This window comes from Ylistrum balloti, unplaced genomic scaffold, assembly GCF_031769215.1.
Source record: "Ylistrum balloti isolate Yb309-2 unplaced genomic scaffold, AGI_CSIRO_Ybal_v1 Utg370212, whole genome shotgun sequence".
NCBI classification, from domain to species: Eukaryota; Metazoa; Mollusca; class Bivalvia; order Pectinida; family Pectinidae; genus Ylistrum; species Ylistrum balloti.
The window spans coordinates 382,520-400,977 of record NW_026782181.1 but is presented as its reverse complement, the minus strand read 5'-3'; the positions used below and the strand labels follow the sequence as shown (position 1 = coordinate 400,977).

General features: G+C 35.2%; 2 protein-coding genes across 2 annotated transcripts; one reads left to right on the top strand and one right to left on the bottom strand.

Annotated features, from left to right (window-relative positions):
- Positions 1-7,296: 7,296 nt before the first annotated feature.
- LOC132551749 (protein PFC0760c-like) lies at positions 7,297-8,673 on the top strand. Its single transcript, XM_060215882.1, has one exon. It carries the CDS (start codon positions 7,297-7,299, stop codon positions 8,671-8,673), a length of 1,377 nt encoding a protein of 458 aa, XP_060071865.1.
- Positions 8,674-11,722: 3,049 nt separating this feature from the next.
- LOC132551748 (nuclear factor interleukin-3-regulated protein-like) lies at positions 11,723-15,851 on the bottom strand. Its single transcript, XM_060215881.1, has 2 exons — positions 15,185-15,851; positions 11,723-12,018 (listed from the first exon to the last, which is right to left on the bottom strand). The coding sequence occupies exons 1-2, from the start codon at positions 15,849-15,851 to the stop codon at positions 11,723-11,725; spliced, it is 963 nt and encodes a 320-aa protein (XP_060071864.1).
- Between the last annotated feature and the right edge of the window lie 2,607 nt (positions 15,852-18,458).

Genomic DNA, 18,458 nt, shown 5'->3' with positions numbered 1-18,458 from the left:
TAACATTTTCTGATTGAGACAAAACTGTGATACCAAATACAAAACTGTCTCTATTTCTGACTGTGATAGCATAGAGATTATTTTCCCTGAAAACTAAGTATATTGTGATAGAAAATGAAACTGAGACTACATTTTTATGTAATAATTCCAAGGACATAGTATTTCATCCATATTTTAATACCTATCAGCTTTAAAAGAAGGAAATAGGCATTGTTAAATTTACATGTGTTTTTTTTTCTCATCTAAGGAATCTGATTTTTCTGTAAGTGTCCTACTGTCCGTTCTTTGTATGAACACATCTTTTGCCATAAGAAGATTGTTTTGACCGGCGTTTCGTTAAACATTGTTCAGAATCTGTTTATGTTACTCATTAATGTGTTTTGATTTACATTTCTATGTATTTATCAGACATGTTTGTATATATATTATATATATTATTTATATGAAAATGATAAAAAAAACTGAATTAAATGAAAATAATGTTTAACTCAAATTGTGATGGTTTTTTTTTTTTTCTTTATAAACTATAGTCTCTTACTTGACTGACCAGAGGAGACTAAATATTTTAACCCCTTGTGTGATTCAGTCTATCATTTGGTCTGTCACATTTTCATCTGAGAACAACTCCTGCTTGAATTGGCGTTTTATAAAGATAAGATTTACTAGAAACGATTATGGTGAAGTGAAAATCTTCAGTATTGTCTTTTTTTTTTTCACAGATAACTTTCTATCGAAACTTCATTTATGATCTTTAATCAATATTCATGCACCAAATTCCTTGTGAACACAGCAGTAATGTTTATGTAATGATAAATATAACTGTTGAAGAATGATGATGAGATACAGATGTATGGAATGAATTGTCAGGAGAGTTATTTCCCTTTTCGGACATTCACAAGTCATGTGATACATCGACATTTAGAATGTTCCAAATTTCAGGGTCATAAGAAACAAACTTTGGACAAAAGATGATCGTAAACTATAGATGAATATAAAAGATATGATGATATTGCCAAAAATATTTTAAGAATATTTCTCCTTTTTGACTTAGCACTGTCTAAGCCCCGAAAAATCTGTCTCTCCTGTTTCTTCCTTAAAGAAGTTAGGATCAGTAGGAAGTGATCTTTTTTTAAAATATAGTTTTCTTGCTTTTGACACCAACTTCTGAAGCACTGCATATTAGAATATGGTTTATACCCATATCTCAGGTATGTATAAGTAGATATAAAAAGGAAATGGGGAAAAAATAGAAGTTTTGTGAATATATGTCAAAGCAATATAGATTTATCATGTGCATAAAAACGCATACTTGTATGGAATACATGATCTCAGCTTTGCTTTTTATGAAAGTTCAGAATTTTTTCAGGCTTGTGTGCACATTTTATTAATTTCATCGACAAAAAACAATAGTACCATATGACAACTATCTTCCCAGAGAGGTGATGAGATAATACTTGACACCAGTTTGTATAAATATGTCAAGTGTTTCAGATGGATTTGTCTCCGGGTACTAATGCTGCTGCGGATCACCAGCAAACAAAACACACTATACTCTGAGAGAGGGATACTTATGATGTAGGGTATTATTGTCACTATACTCTGAGAGGGGATACTTATGTTGTAGGGTAACATTGTCACTATACTCTGAGAGGGGATACTTATGTTGTAGGGTAACATTGTCACTATACTCTGAGAGGGGATACTTATGTTGTAGGGTAACATTGTCACTATACTCTGAGAGGGGATTTATCACTATACTCTGAGAGAGGGAGATAGGGTAACATTGTCACTATACTCTGAGAGGGGATACTTATGTTGTAGGGTAACATTGATACTTATGTTGTAGGGTAACATTGTCATTATACTCTGAGAGAGGGGTACTTATGTTGTTGTAGGGTAACATTATCACTATAGTCTGAGAGGGGGATACTTATGTTGTAGGGTAACATTATCACTATATTCTGAGAGAGGGAGATACTTATGTTGTAGGATAACATTATCACTATAGTCTGAGAGAACATTGTCACTATACTCTGGTTGTAGGGTAACAATATCACTATACTCTGAGAGAGGGATACTTATGTTGTAGGGTAACATTGTCACTATACTCTGAGAGAGGGATACTTATGTTGTAAGGTAACATTATCACTATACTCTGAGAGAGGGATACTTATGTTGTAGGGTAACATTGTCACTATACTCTGAGAGGGAGATACTTATGTTGTAGGGTAACATTGTCACTATACTCTGAGAGAGGGATACTTATGTTGTAGGGTAACATTGTCACTATACTCTGAGAGAGGGATACTTATGTTGTAAGGTAACATTATCACTATACTCTGAGAGAGGGATACTTATGTTGTAAGGTAACATTATCACTATACTCTGAGAGAGGGAGATACTTATGTACTCTGAGAGGGAGATACTTATGTTGTAGGATAACATTGTCACTATAGTATGAGAGGGGCATACTTATGTTGTAGGGTAACATTGTCACTATACTCTGAGATAGGGATACTTATGTTGTAGGGTAACATTATTACTATAGTCTGAGAGGGGGATACTTATGTTGTAGGGTAACATTGTCACTATACTCTGAGAGGGAGATACTTATGTTGTAGGGTAACATTATCACTATATTCTGAGAGGGGGATACTTATGTTGTAGGGTAACATTGTCACTATACTCTGAGAGGGAGATACTTATGTTGTAGGATAACATTATCACTATATTCTGAGAGAGGGAGATACTTATGTTGTAGGATAACATTATCACTATATTCTGAGAGAGGGATACTTATGTTGTAGGGTAACATTGTCACTATACTCTGAGAGGGAGATACTTATGTTGTAGGATAACATTATCATTATACTCTGAGAGAGGGATACTTATGTTGTAGGGTAACATTATCACTATACTCTGAGAGAGGGAGATACTTATGTTGTAGGGTAACATTGTCACTATACTCTGAGAGGGAGATACTTATGTGGTATGGTAACATTATCACTATATTCTGAGAGGGAGATACTTATGTTGTAGGGTAACATTATCACTATATTCTGAGAGAGGGAGATACTTATGTTGTAGGATAACATTATCACTATACTCTGAGAGAGGGAGATACTTATGTTGTAGGATAACATTGTCACTATAGTCTGAGAGGGGGATACTTATGTTGTAGGGTAACATTGTCACTATACTCTGAGAGAGGGATACTTATGTTGTAAGGTAACATTATCACTATACTCTGAGAGAGGGATACTTATGTTGTAGGGTAACATTGTCACTATGCTCTGAGAGGGGGATACTTATGTTGTAGGGTAACATTATCACTATAGTCTGAGAGAGGGATACTTATGTTGTAGGGTAACATTATCACTATAGTCTGAGAGGGGGATACTTATGTTGTAGGGTAACATTATCACTATACTCTGAGAGGGGGATACTTATGTTGTAGGGTAACATTATCACTATACTCTGAGAGAGGGATACTTATGTTGTAGGGTAACATTGTCACTATACTCTGAGAGAGGGATACTTATGTTGTAGGGTAACATTGTCACTATACTCTGAGAGAGGGATACTTATGTTGTAAGGTAACATTATCACTATACTCTGAGAGAGGGAGATACTTATGTTGTAGGATAACATTGTCACTATAGTCTGAGAGAGGGATACTTATGTTGTAGGATAACATTATCACTATATTCTGAGAGAGGGATACTTATGTTGTAGGGTAACATTGTCATTATACTCTGAGAGAGGGATACTTATGTTGTAGGGTAACATTGTCACTACACTCTGAGAGAGGGATACTCTGAGAGAGGGATACTTATGTTGTAGGGTAACATTATCACTATACTCTGAGAGAGGGATACTTATGTTGTAGGGTAACATTGTCACTATACTCTGAGAGGGAGATACTTATGTTGTAGGGTAACATTGTCACTATACTCTGAGAGAGGGATACTTATGTTGTAGGGTAACATTGTCACTATACTCTGAGAGGGGGATACTTATGTTGTAGGGTAACATTGTCACTATACTCTGAGAGAGGGATACTTATGTTGTAAGGTAACATTATCACTATACTCTGAGAGAGGGAGATACTTATGTTGTAGGATAACATTGTCACTATAGTATGAGAGGGGCATACTTATGTTGTAGGGTAACATTGTCACTATACTCTGAGATAGGGATATTTATGTTGTATGGTAACATTATCACTATACTCTGAGAGAGGAAGATACTTATGTTGTAGGGTAACATTATCACTATAGTCTGAGAGGGGGATACTTATGTTGTAGGGTAACATTATCACTATACTCTGAGAGAGGGATACTTATGTTGTAGGGTAACATTGTCACTATACTCTGAGAGAGGGATACTTATGTTGTAAGGTAACATTATCACTATACTCTGAGAGAGGGATACTTATGTTGTAGGGTAACATTGTCACTATACTCTGAGAGGGAGATACTTATGTTGTAGGGTAACATTGTCACTATACTCTGAGAGAGGGATACTTATGTTGTAGGGTAACATTATCACTATAGTCTGAGAGGGGGATACTTATGTTGTAGGGTAACATTATCACTATACTCTGAGAGAGGGAGATACTTATGTTGTAGGGTAACATTATCACTATAGTCTGAGAGGGGGATACTTATGTTGTAGGGTAACATTATCACTATATTCTGAGAGAGGGATACTTATGTTGTAGGGTAACATTATCACTATACTCTGTTGTAGGGTAACATTATCACTATACTCTGAGAGAGGGATACTTATGTTGTAGGGTAACATTGTCACTATACTCTGAGAGAGGGATACTTATGTTGTAGGGTAACATTATCACTATAGTCTGAGAGGGGGATACTTATGTTGTAGGGTAACATTATCACTATAGTCTGAGAGGGGGATACTTATGTTGTAGGGTAACATTATCACTATACTCTGAGAGAGGGATACTTATGTTGTAGGGTAACATTATCACTATATTCTGAGAGAGGGAGATACTTATGTTGTAGGGTAACATTATCACTATACCCTGAGATGGGGGTACTTATGTTGTAGGGTAACATTTTCACTATACTCTGAGAGAGGGAGATACTTATGTTGTAGGGTAACATTATCACTATACTCTGAGAGAGGGATACTTATGTTGTAGGGTAACATTGTCATTATACTCTGAGAGAGGGATACTTATGTTGTAGGGTAACATTGTCACTATGCTCTGAGAGGGGGATACTTATGTTGTAGGGTAACATTATCACTATAGTCTGAGAGGGGGATACTTATGTTGTAGGGTAACATTGTCATTATACTCTGAGAGAGGGATACTTATGTTGTAGGGTAACATTGTCACTATACTCTGAGAGAGGGATACTTATGTTGTAGGGTAACATTATCACTATACTCTGAGAGAGGAAGATACTTATGTTGTAGGGTAACATTATCACTATAGTCTGAGAGGGGGATACTTATGTTGTAGGGTAACATTGTCACTATACTCTGAGAGAGGGATACTTATGTTGTAGGGTAACATTATCACTATACTCTGAGAGAGGGATACTTATGTTGTAGGGTAACATTGTCACTATACTCTGAGAGAGGGATACTTATGTTGTAAGGTAACATTATCACTATACTCTGAGAGAGGGATACTTATGTTGTAGGGTAACATTGTCACTATACTCTGAGAGAGGGATACTTATGTTGTAGGGTAACATTGTCACTATACTCTGAGAGAGGGATACTTATGTTGTAGGGTAACATTATCACTATAGTCTGAGAGGGGGATACTTATGTTGTAGGGTAACATTATCACTATATTCTGAGAGAGGGAGATACTTATGTTGTAGGATAACATTATCATTATACTCTGAGAGAGGGATACTTATGTTGTAGGGTAACATTATCACTATAGTCTGAGAGGGGGATACTTATGTTGTAGGGTAACATTATCACTATAGTCTGAGAGGGGGATACTTATGTTGTAGGGTAACATTATCACTATAGTCTGAGAGAGGGATACTTATGTTGTAGGATAACATTATCACTATACTCTGAGAGAGGGATACTTATGTTGTAGGGTAACATTATCACTATAGTATGAGAGAGGGAGATACTTATGTTGTAGGGTAACATTATCACTATAGTCTGAGAGGGGGATACTTATGTTGTAGGGTAACATTATCACTATAGTCTGAGAGGGGGATACTTATGTTGTAGGGTAACATTGTCAAAGGGGGTACTTACGTTGTAGGGTAACAATATAACTATACTCTAAGAGAGGGAAACTTATGTTGTAGGGTATACTTATGTTGTAGGGTAACATTATCATTATACTCTGAGAGGGGGATACTTATGTTGTAGGGTAACATTGTCACTATACTCTGAGAGGGGGATACTTATGTTGTAGGGTAACATTATCACTATAGTCTGAGAGGGGGATACTTATGTTGTAGGGTAACATTATCACTACACTCTGAAAGGGGGTACTTACGTTGTAGGGTAACAATATCACTATACTCTGAGAGAGGGAAACTTATGTTGTAGGGTAACATTGTCACTATACTCTGAGAGAGGGATACTTATGTTGTAAGGTAACATTATCACTATACTCTGAGAGAGGGATACTTATGTTGTAGGGTAATTTATTCTCTTCTTCACGTTCATTTTTATTCTTTTCCTGTACGACCCTTCATTTGCTCCCTTCTTCACGTTCACTTTTATTCTTTTCGTGTACGACCGTTCATTTATTCTCTTATTTACGTTCATTTTTATTCTTTTCCTGTACGACCCCTCATTTGCTCCCTTCTTCACGTTCACTTTTATTCTTTTCGTGTACGACCCTTCATTTATTCTCTTATTTACGTTCATTTTTATTCTTTTCCTGTACGACCCTTCATTTATTCTCTTATTTACGTTCATTTTTATTCTTTTCCTGTACGACCCCTCATTTATTCTCTTATTTACGTTCATTTTTATTCTTTTCCTGTACGACCCCTCATTTGCTCCCTTCTTCACGTTCACTTTTATTCTTTTCCTGTACGACCCTTCATTTATTCTCTTATTTACGTTCATTTTTATTCTTTTCCTGTACGACCCCTTCATTTATTCTCTTATTTACGTTCATTTTTATTCTTTTCCTGTACGACCCTTCATTCATTCTCTTCTTCACGTTCATTTTTATTCTTTTCCTGTACGAAACGGCAATGATAAAACAATGGTAGATGTAGGAAACGGCGATGATAAAACAAAGGTTGATGTAGGAAACGGCGATGATAAGCGATGGTTGATGTAGGAAAAGGCGATGATAAAACAATGGTTGATGTGGGAAAAGGCGATGATAAAACAATTGTTGATGTGGGAAACGGCGATGATAAAATAATGGTTGTTATAAGATACGGCGATGATAAAGCAATGGTTGATATAAGAAACGACGATGATAAAACAATGGTTGATGTGGGAAACGGCGATGATAAAACAGTGGTTGATATAAGAAACGGCGTTGATAAAACAATGGTTGATATAAGAAACAGCGATGATAAAGCAATGGTTAATATAAGAAACAGCGATGATAAAACAAAGGTTGATGTGAGAAACGGCGATGATAAAACAATGGTTGATGTGGGAAACGGCGATGAAAAAACAATGGTTGTTGTAGAAAACAGCGATGATAACACAATGGTTGTTATAGGAAACGGCGATGCTAAAACAATGGTTGATGTAGGAAAAGGCGATGATAAAACAATGGTTGATGTGGGAAAAGGCGATGATGAAACAATAGTTGATATAAGAAAAGGCGTTGATAAAACAATTGTTGATGTGGGAAACGGCGATGATAAAACAATGGTTGATATAAGAAACGGCGATGATAAAACAATGGTTGATATAAGAAACGGTGATGATAAAACAATGGTTGATGTAGGAAAAGGCGATGATAAAACAATGGTTGATATAAGAAAAGGCGTTGATAAAACAATTGTTGATGTGGGAAACGGCGATGATAAAACAATGGTTGATATAAGAAACGGCGATGATAAAACAATGGTTGATATAAGAAACGGTGATGATAAAACAATGGTTGATGTAGGAAAAGGCGATGATAAAACGATGGTTGATATAGGAAAAGGCGATGATAAAACAATTGTTGATGTAGGAAACGGCGATGATAAAACAATGGTTGATGTGGGAAACGGCGATGATAAAACAATGGTTGATATAAGAAACAGCGATGATAAAGCAATGGTTGATATAAGAAACAGCGATGATAAAACAAAGGTTGATGTGAGAAACGGCGATGATAAAACAATGGTTGATGTGGGAAACGGCGATGAAAAAACAATGGTTGATGTGGGAAACGGCGATGATAAAACAATGGTTGATATCGAAGACGACGACGTTAAAACAATGATTAATATAAGAAACGGCGTTGATAAAACAATGGTTGATGTTGGAAACGGCGATGAGAAAACAATGGTTGATATAAGAAAGAGCAATGATAAAGCAATGGTTGATATAAGAAACGGCGATGATAAAACAATGGCTGATATAAGAAACGGCGTTGATAAAACAATTGTTGATGTAGGAAAGGGCGATGATAAAGCAATGGTTGATATAGGCAACGGCGATGATAATGCTATGGCTGCAATTGATGAAGGGTAGTGTTTGACTTCTGTTCTGTCGACATTTGCTGAGCTAAAGAGTGGACATTTAATCGTAATCAGAGTAGTGTTTGAACATTAATTCTATCTCCGTTGATGACGTCAAGTAGTTATACAACGTTTGCAGGATTTTAATCCAAAATATCTAAGATACAACTTAGTTGAGAAACGATTTAGATTTAATTGATTTTCCATGAGTAATGAAAACATGCAATTTGGCTAATATCAAAGATTTTCATATGATGAGAGAAATTAAAGGGTTATAATGGACTTCACGGGATGAATGTTGCCCAACTTTGATCTGAAGCTAGCTTTGGTGAAGGGTGATCTTTTTCCCCCTATAAATGGTAGGCCTCGGCCTTATGGGGCCAAAGGAGCGGGCCTAATAGGGGGCAAATTCAAATTTGGTCTGAAGCATTCTTTGGTAAAAGAGACTCAGTTTGGTTTAAATGGTTGACCTCTGTCCCATAGGGCAGAAGGGGCGGGCCCAATAGGGCAAAAGAGCAAAGAGTTGTCTCTCATTTTTGGACATTGTCCCACTTTGGTTCGTGTTATACTTGTTAGTGAGAGTCGTTCTAGCTGTTCTTTCTAAAACTCCACGTTTATCTGTTACCTGTCACTGCACAGTGGTCACTAGATTGGGCTCGTACTGCGTTTGACTTAATAGCATGTGTTTAGACGGAGATCTTTATAAGGAGGTAGAAATAGAAAGGTAATTTCGATGTATTATTTCAGAAATCTTTTATTTACGATTGAAACACAAAGAAGATACACGATAAATTAAGTGATACTTTCACACCGTACAAACAAAATTTCATCCTTGTCCTTCCTGTAGGTTAAAACATTCCACGATTAAAACACTCTACTAATAATTATCATTTATTTCACACATTCATCAACACATCCGAAATAAGTTTTGAAACAAACAAAAGACAATTACCTATATAATATACAATGTAATTGTTACAACCCCTACACGTGTATATGGTAAAACGTGCATCAAGCATGTTTTATCGGTTAACTCAATTTAGTACTTTAGTCACTGAACGTTTTGCGCTAATTCCATTTATGTCGTGTAAATATGTAGAACCAGAAAGTGATAATGTGTTGTACATCCAAATAAAACACGTTAACATTTGTATTACTAGATCATGTTCATTATATATATTAATTGTACATACATAGATACATTCTTGCACTAAACACAGTTTCAAATACAGGATGACTACAAGATGTTCCGATCTTTTTTCAGTCAATGATAATTAATATTTACATTTGTACAGCAAATAATATAAACTAACAAGAAACATGCGCGATTTATGATACAATAAATGCCATCCAGATATTTACCATTTACACGTTAGTATAATGGGCATAGAACTGGTGACGTTTCGCCGTCAAAATGGCTGTTCGACTTAACGATTTACACTGTCAATAAAAATGACGTATAATACATTCAGGGTATAATCATCGTAGGGAAACAAGATATGTAGACTAGAAAATGTTCATAATTTCGTGTTATGACGTTTGTGGTAGCGCACAATATATTTTTACCTGCAAAGCTTTGTCATTTATATCGTCTATAAATGCCATGACAAGACAGTTCAATGCAAGCGTTTCATTTGTAGTTTATTTGTGTTTACCGACAATGACAAAGAGAGTTCAAATTAAACATTTTTCTTCTCGTGACCACTGAATTACAGTTGACAGGACAAGGGACATGTAGGCCTATTATACTTATGTACTGCGGCAGTGTTCACTCTCTCTTTCACTTTTGTTTTGACTTTAAATATATTTCATCGATCTAAATTGGAAAAAGACATTACATAACTTTTCGAACTTAAAGAGCTTTACTCTAGCTCTGAATTCGTATTGAAATATGCTATTTACTTGTGTGTTTTGTACAATATTCAAAACCAGATTTTTTCACCAAAGAGTACAAACTAAAAAGTGATAAACATACTTAATTATCTAACGATGCAGTATGAACATACGTATAAGATTGACAAACATAAAACGATAGACACTTTCACAACAGTAGCCACCATTCGGGGCTATTTTACCTTTATCAAGATAAAGATCGTATATTAGAGCACTACGTTCGTGTCTGGTCTGAAGAATATTAAGTTTTCTGTCCTCACGTAAACAATATATTGTATCACCAATGACGGGCTGATTTTAAAGAAGTTAAAGAAAAGGATATGTTATTCAACAGAATCGCAAAATTTTAATGTACAAAGAGGAATAAGCGATAGAAAGTTTAGAATTGATGATTCTACAGCGTTCAATGTTGATTAAATCATACACTATACCTACTTTAGGGACAAATATAAGTTTTCGTCTCGTTCTATTCATTTATGGCATAAGATGGTAAATCAGTAATACTTCAATGTGCCTCACGTAGCGCCCTCTCTAAACGTTTTAGAATTGATTAAAGTACGCTCATCTCAAACCTGACATGCATATCTAGGTGGATTTTTTTTTTTTTTATTTTTTTTCTTTATAAAACCGGTTATGTAAATGTTTCGCTAATGTATAAGCTCTCTCAAGTATTTTCAAGACCCAGCTAGACTATTTTACCGATATATATTGAAAAGTAAAACGTTATGCAAACCATTGTAATTTACATATAAAGATATAACATCTGTCACGAAAGTGGAATCTAATTAGCACCTGTCACGCGTTTTAATTCAAATTGTTGCACGGTTAACGGTATTCATATGTACCTAAAAACAATTTCTGTGGGTGGGTGTGTTTTTTAGTATCAGATATCTGAAAATTACGAGACTTATTGAAAGACATTGGCAAATTCTTTCCTTTTTTATTTATTTTTTTTTCTCTCTCTCACTCGCCACCTAGATTTCAAAATTTAGGCCCTGAACATCACTGACGAGTCCTTGAAGGACGAAACAACTGTACGATGCAGTTGCATTCATTGTTTGGCTCGTTTGTATCTGATTCTAAAATCGTATTATTTGTGTCTTTTGTACAATCTGTATAGTTATGGAATGGTGGAGATGGATTTTAATAAGATATGGTAGACAATATCACTAATCTTCACTTGAAACTTTCTTATCTGATACATAACATCGATCAAAAATGGAACACATGTTCTTTTTTAAACGCAACTTATGAGGAACTCTTTGAACATTTCTGATAGAGTGCAGACTCGAAATTTTCTCGTCTGGGTTTTCTGTCGACATCAAATCATCTTGGTTACGGTCAGAGTCCAACGCATTGTAGTCCGAAATATTTCTTCCATCATTAAACTGATTGGAACCTGTCGATCTCCACACTTCCTGGTCAGATGTATACAATGGTGAACCTGACAAATTCGGATATTTGCCTGAAGAACATAAAATATAAAGACACTTTAAGTATATTTTGAAAAAAAAAAAATATTAATGAGTAAATATTTGATGTAATCATAGCTATATTCATGTTTAAAAAGTAACGGTGCGTATGTTTAGCGCCTAGCTCTCTTTAGGTTTCAACAATTAATGCCCTAAGTTTCAACAATCTATTCACGTAGGCATTACGGCGAGTACAAGAAGGGCGGAACAGTTGTATGATTATTTTGCTCTACGGTAGCTAATTCTAAAATTGTGTGGAGATGGTTTTCTTGCGCTTGGTTTGTTCAAACTTATCTGACATTGTGACAATAATGAAAACGAAATACTATTGATTTTTCTGTACATGTAAGTAAACAACAACCAGTTTGTACTGTATACATAAATTGTGTCATCACAAACCACATGGTATGAATACACTTAGTAGGTAGAACCAGACAAGTAAATATTATAGAGGGGTTATCGATACAGATAATCCTCGTTTGCTAATGTGACTACATACCTTCCGTATTGAATATTCCTGACACGTTACCGTTATGTAATATATACACTAAGTGTTGCAAGAGAGGTTTGTAGATATTAATCAACACGTGTAAGTGCAAAACTTATCAAAAGGAAGCATTCCCTGTGTTAATGTAAGTAGGTATGTCGATAGCATAGCAACCGATGTGACGTTAGACCTATACAATTAGGCGGCGTCACCTATCCAGTATTTTGCACGAAAATTAAATCTATATTTCCTACAGTTACATAAACTGGATCATAGCATCATTATATGATATCCGTCATTATATAACCATCCTTTTATCAATATTACAGTGCTGTTACACTTTAATCATTAATTACAAACAAGTCAATAATACATTTTATCATATCAAATTTAGAGTTTAGAAGATAAGCCCTATAGTGCATTCAACTGCAGTATATAATTGTCAATATTTACTTTATGTTACATAATTATAAATAGCATTTGGATCTATAGAAATACCGCTAACCCTTATTATTACGTCAAATCTGTTGGACTAAAATAGTATCATGACAAGGTGTATAATTTTATTAACTGATTTATTTTCTCACTGCTTATCATTTATATCTTGTCTCTTTTTAATATTCATTTAAGACATAATTCAGGTAATTTATTTCGGGGTGAATTGCATAAGTTGGCTAGTTATCTAATCCTTCTTAATGGAAGTCTTTTGAAGATATAAAATATATCTTATTAAAGAAAAATATGGTAATAAACTTAATAAAACCAATAATCTGCAAAAATTGTTCTGATAAACAGGTCGTTTAAACAGTCAAGATAATTTGTTAAGGAACTTGTGTGAATGAAGGGACAAAAACCACTAAAACGTCAACTGAATACCACACTGGCTAAGGAAGGCAGCAAAGGTGGCTGGATTATCTACTGGTAACAAAGGTGACTGGATTATCTACTGGTAACAAAGGTGACTGGATTATCTACTGGTAACAAAGGTGACTGGATTATCTACTGGTAACAAAGGTGATCAGATTATCTACTGGTAACAAAGGTGACTGGATTATCTACTGGATACAAGGTGGCTGGATTATCTACTGGTAACACAGGTGGCTGGAGTATCTACTGGTAACAAAGGTGACTGGATTATCTACTGGTAACAAAGGTGACTGAATTATCTACTGGTAACTAGTAATACAGGTGGCTGGATTATCTACTGGTAACACAGGTGGCTGGATTATCTACTGGTAACAAAGGTGACTGGATTATCTACTGGTAACAAAGGTGATTGGATTATCTACTGGTAACAAAGGTGACTGGATTATCTACTGGTAACAAAGGTGATCAGATTATCTACTGGTAACAAAGGTGACTGGATTATCTACTGGTAACAAAGGTGATCAGATTATCTACTGGTAACAAAGGTGATCAGATTATCTACTGGTAACAAAGGTGGCTGGATTATCTACTGGTAACACAGGTGGCTGGAGTATCTACTGGTAATAAAGGTGATCAGATTATCTACTGGATACAAAGGTGACTGGATTATCTACTGGTAACACAGGTGGCTGGATTATCTACTGGTAACAAAGGTGACTGGATTATCTACTGGTAACAAAGGTGATCAGATTATCTGGATTATCTATCTACTGGATACAAAGGTGACTGGATTATCTACTGGTAACAAAGGTGGCTGGATTATCTACTGGTAACAAAGGTGACTGGATTATCTACTGGATACAAAGGTGACTGGATTATCTACTGGTAACAAAGGTGACTGGATTATCTACTGGTAACAAAGGTGACTGGATTATCTACTGGTAACAAAGGTGGCTGGATTATCTACTGGTAACAAAGGTGACTGGATTATCTACTGGATACAAAGGTGACTGGATTATCTACTGGATACAAAGGTGACTGGATTATCTACTGGTAACAAAGGTGATCAGATTATCTACTGGTAATAAAGGTGATCAGATTATCTACTGGATACAAAGGTGACTGGATTATCTACTGGTAACAAAGGTGATCAGATTATCTACTGGTAACAAAGGTGATCAGATTATCTACTGGTAACAAAGGTGATCAGATTATCTACTGGTAACAAAGGTGATCAGATTATCTACTGGTAACAAAGGTGATCAGATTATCTACTGGTAACAAAGGTGACTGGATTATCTACTGGTAACAAAGGTGATCAGATTATCTACGAGTAACAAAAGTGATCAGATTATTTACTGGTAACAAAGGGGATCAAATTATCTACTGGTAACAAAGGTGACTGGATTATTTACTTTGTTGACAAGATTGACTTGGTTATGTTCTGGTAGACAGGGGTGACCTGTCTTTCTTCTGGACACAACAGTGACAGGGTGATCTACTGGGGATGATCGAGGCTGTTTTTATTTAAACAACAAATGGCGATAAAAACTAAACTGGGAAGTATATAATGTAAAAGATATTTACTGGAAATACAGATTACCGAGTTTGTTTTCATGAAAGGACATTTGAAAAATGTCCATTTACTTATATGAAATTAATCACATTGATTCTGATATATTAATCACACCATATAAATACATGCTCACGTGATATCAATGGTTTGTACAAAAAGGCACATAATGAAAACGATTACATCATTAAAATTACCCATTGATTCATGAAAAATAATTATATGTTCTTACCATAATCGTAGGTAAATGGGCTCTGTGACGAGTCGTTTTCGTCCTCACTAGAATGACTCAACATTGTCATATTGGTCGCCTCCGGATAAGATCTGTTCGGAAAGCTATCTCCGTTTTGGAAACACGAGTATGCGTCGAACGCATTTCTAGTACTGACCGTTTGGTCTGTGCTAGTCAATGAATGTTTTTCCGAGTTTTGTTTATACATCTTGAGGTGAAGTTTTAACCTGCAATTTTCGCTCTGTAAAACAGCTAGCTTTTTCTCTAGGATTTTGTCCATGCATTTCCGTTTGAATCTAGATCTTCTGGCAGAATCATTATTCTTACATCGTTTTAGCCAGTAAGAACCGTCCTTTTTGTTGCTTGGTACAAACTGTCGTTTTGCGCGCACAGGAATACCGACATCTGAGCTGGTTTCCACTTGGTGACATATCGGCGATGTCTCATTATGGAGTGGTAGACAGACTTGATTCAAGACAATTTTGTTCAGTCCGAATTGATTCTGGTATGTTTTTCTATGGTGAACCATCGGAGGCATAGCGTTAGACCCTATCTCACCAAAATGTCTTATGATTGGACTGCCTGGTTGGGAAGATGAACGCAGGAAGAAACTTTGATTGAAAGATGTGTCATTCACTCTCTTGATCGTATTTGCCACTCTCATCATATCTAAAATTTGTACTGAAATGAAATGAATGAAATAAAATGAATGAAATAAAATTTAAAACTCAAATCCCCAATGCATGGTTTACACAAACACTTCACAAATGTCTCCAAGCCTTAAAAATAAGGTAGAGGACACAATTATTGAAATTAAAGCAGAATTTACCTTGATGTTTCCGGTTCTGCATAGATTATCTGTCAGTACAAGTGCGGTTTGGAACGTTGAGTTAACTGAACTTGAAATAGGCAGATTGAGAGCATTAACAAAAGATTGGTCACATGGTTTTATCATCACGTGTTCTAATAGTCCATAAGAGTCGTAGGATTAAGAACACGTGTTATGGCTGCTGCAACAACACGGCAAACCACTCGCTACTGCTGACGTGATAACAGTTATAATGGTGTTGATGAAACAGGTCACGTGACTATAGACATCAGTGCACAAAAGTCAAAAGATGGGCACCAGCTCAACAATTTGATTTTTTTTTTTCAATTTCCATACATCTGATAATCGAATACCAATGTTATATACATATGTATTTTCTGAACCGTGCATCTGTTCGAAGGAATTAAAACGTGGCATGCTGACATGCTGGTTACGGCAAACCCCGGGGACTAAAAGTCAAGCAGTGGTGACTACAACCTGCGATCTCGAAGATTGTATAAAAGAAACACGAGTGAATAACACCTTTTAATATATATTTAGAATTATATACAGTAGAACATGAAAATGACTAAAAGTGCATCGTTGATATTTATGTATTGAGTACATACATCTGATTAAAATGTAATTTTCCTCCAATATACACCCCCAAAGCATATAAAATAGAAAACCCAGACTATTTTCTTTATAGATTCATTTAATTTCTACACAGACAAACGTTATGTCTCGCGCCTGTAATTTCAGAAAAATAGAAAACCCAGACTGTTTTCTCATAGTTTCAGTTATTTTTTTTACAGATAAACGATATGTCCCTCGCCTGTATTTTCAGAAGTAAACAAGAAGGCACATGTATGTTATACAAACTTTTAATCAGAAACCGTTGATAATGTAATGCCTTTCAGAACGTGTCTCTAACGTAATGTAAAATTTTCCCCTTCTTTGCTATGCACAATAAATACAATCTGATTTCAGATAAAATGCAATATGAATGCATTTTAAAATGTGTATCTTTATGGCAGTTATCTGACAGCATATTGAAAGTAAATAGAAAACGTTTTAGGAAATAAAAATGACAAAAGGAAACAATTAAGTATGTGTTCCTCTCAGGTGTTTACATGTGACAGGTAGTGTCCTTGATGTTAATGTTATGTGTAACGATGATAATTATTAGCTTGAAAAACTGTTTTAATACCATGCTACCAGATACATCAAATTTCCTTTTTGACTGCCCTAGATATGTGAACCCTAGACAAAGTATATTACAAACCCTTAACAACCATAATCATAACCGCTATGAACTAGACTATGTTTTGCATGGCTGCCCAATCTGTACCACCCACATCAATAAATCATTGTTTGATGCTGTAATTAAGTATATTGATGATACAGAAATGCTTTAATGTCTTACTAAATATCTACTGACACGAGTTGAAATTATAGAACAAATCTAAAACCTAAAGCAAAATCTAATTGGAAAAAAATATATCCTTCCATAATCATAGTTACTTCAACTTTTATCAATAATGTGATGAATGCTGGTTAATAGTTATTCCCCCCAACCCCTTTTATATGAGAGAGAAAGTACATGTTTTGCACATTTTTTTAATATCATAAGACATAGTAAACTGAAAAGCTGGTGGATTGGTAATTATCTTAATCATAAGAGAGTTGTCTCTCATAATTTAAAATTGATTAGAATTGATCAGTCTGTCAACACTTAATTTATGATTGTATATACGTAATGTAAGGTTTGTATGTATGTATGTATGTATGTATGTATGTATGTATGTATGTAATGTATGTAATGTATGTATGTATGTATGCATGTATGTATGTATGTATGTATGTATGTATGTATGTCTGTGTGTGTGTGTGTGTGTGTGTGTGTGTGTGTGTGTTGTGTGTGTGTGTGTGTGTGTGTGTGTGTGTGTGTGTGTGTGTGTGTGTGTGTGTGAGGGTGTGTGTGTGTGTGTGTGTGTGTGTGTATGTATGTATGTATGTTTATGGTATATTATGTTTATGTCTGACCACCATGTTGTATTGGGAGAAGACTTATATAGGCTTAAACCTGCTATCTAATCCTGTTGATTGTTTATATCAACAAAATATTCTGAAATGATATACACTTAAACCGTCACAAAGACTTTACAAACTCGAATCTCTATAAATATGCTACTTACATTACAATCTCTTCAATAAATGGTTTTACATAATTTCTGAAACGCAGTTTCCAAACTTTCATAAAACATTAAACCTAATAATAAGGGAGAAAATGGCTGAAATTGTAACAAATTTTACCATGATGTTTCCAGGTCTGTTAAAATAATCTCTAGGATTAATAGCGATAATGGCCTCATATGTAACACGTGTAAAATATCGGTCACGTGTTTGTTCCATCACGTTTTCTGACATCCATTATGAGTGGGTGTATTTGACGTGATTCTTTAA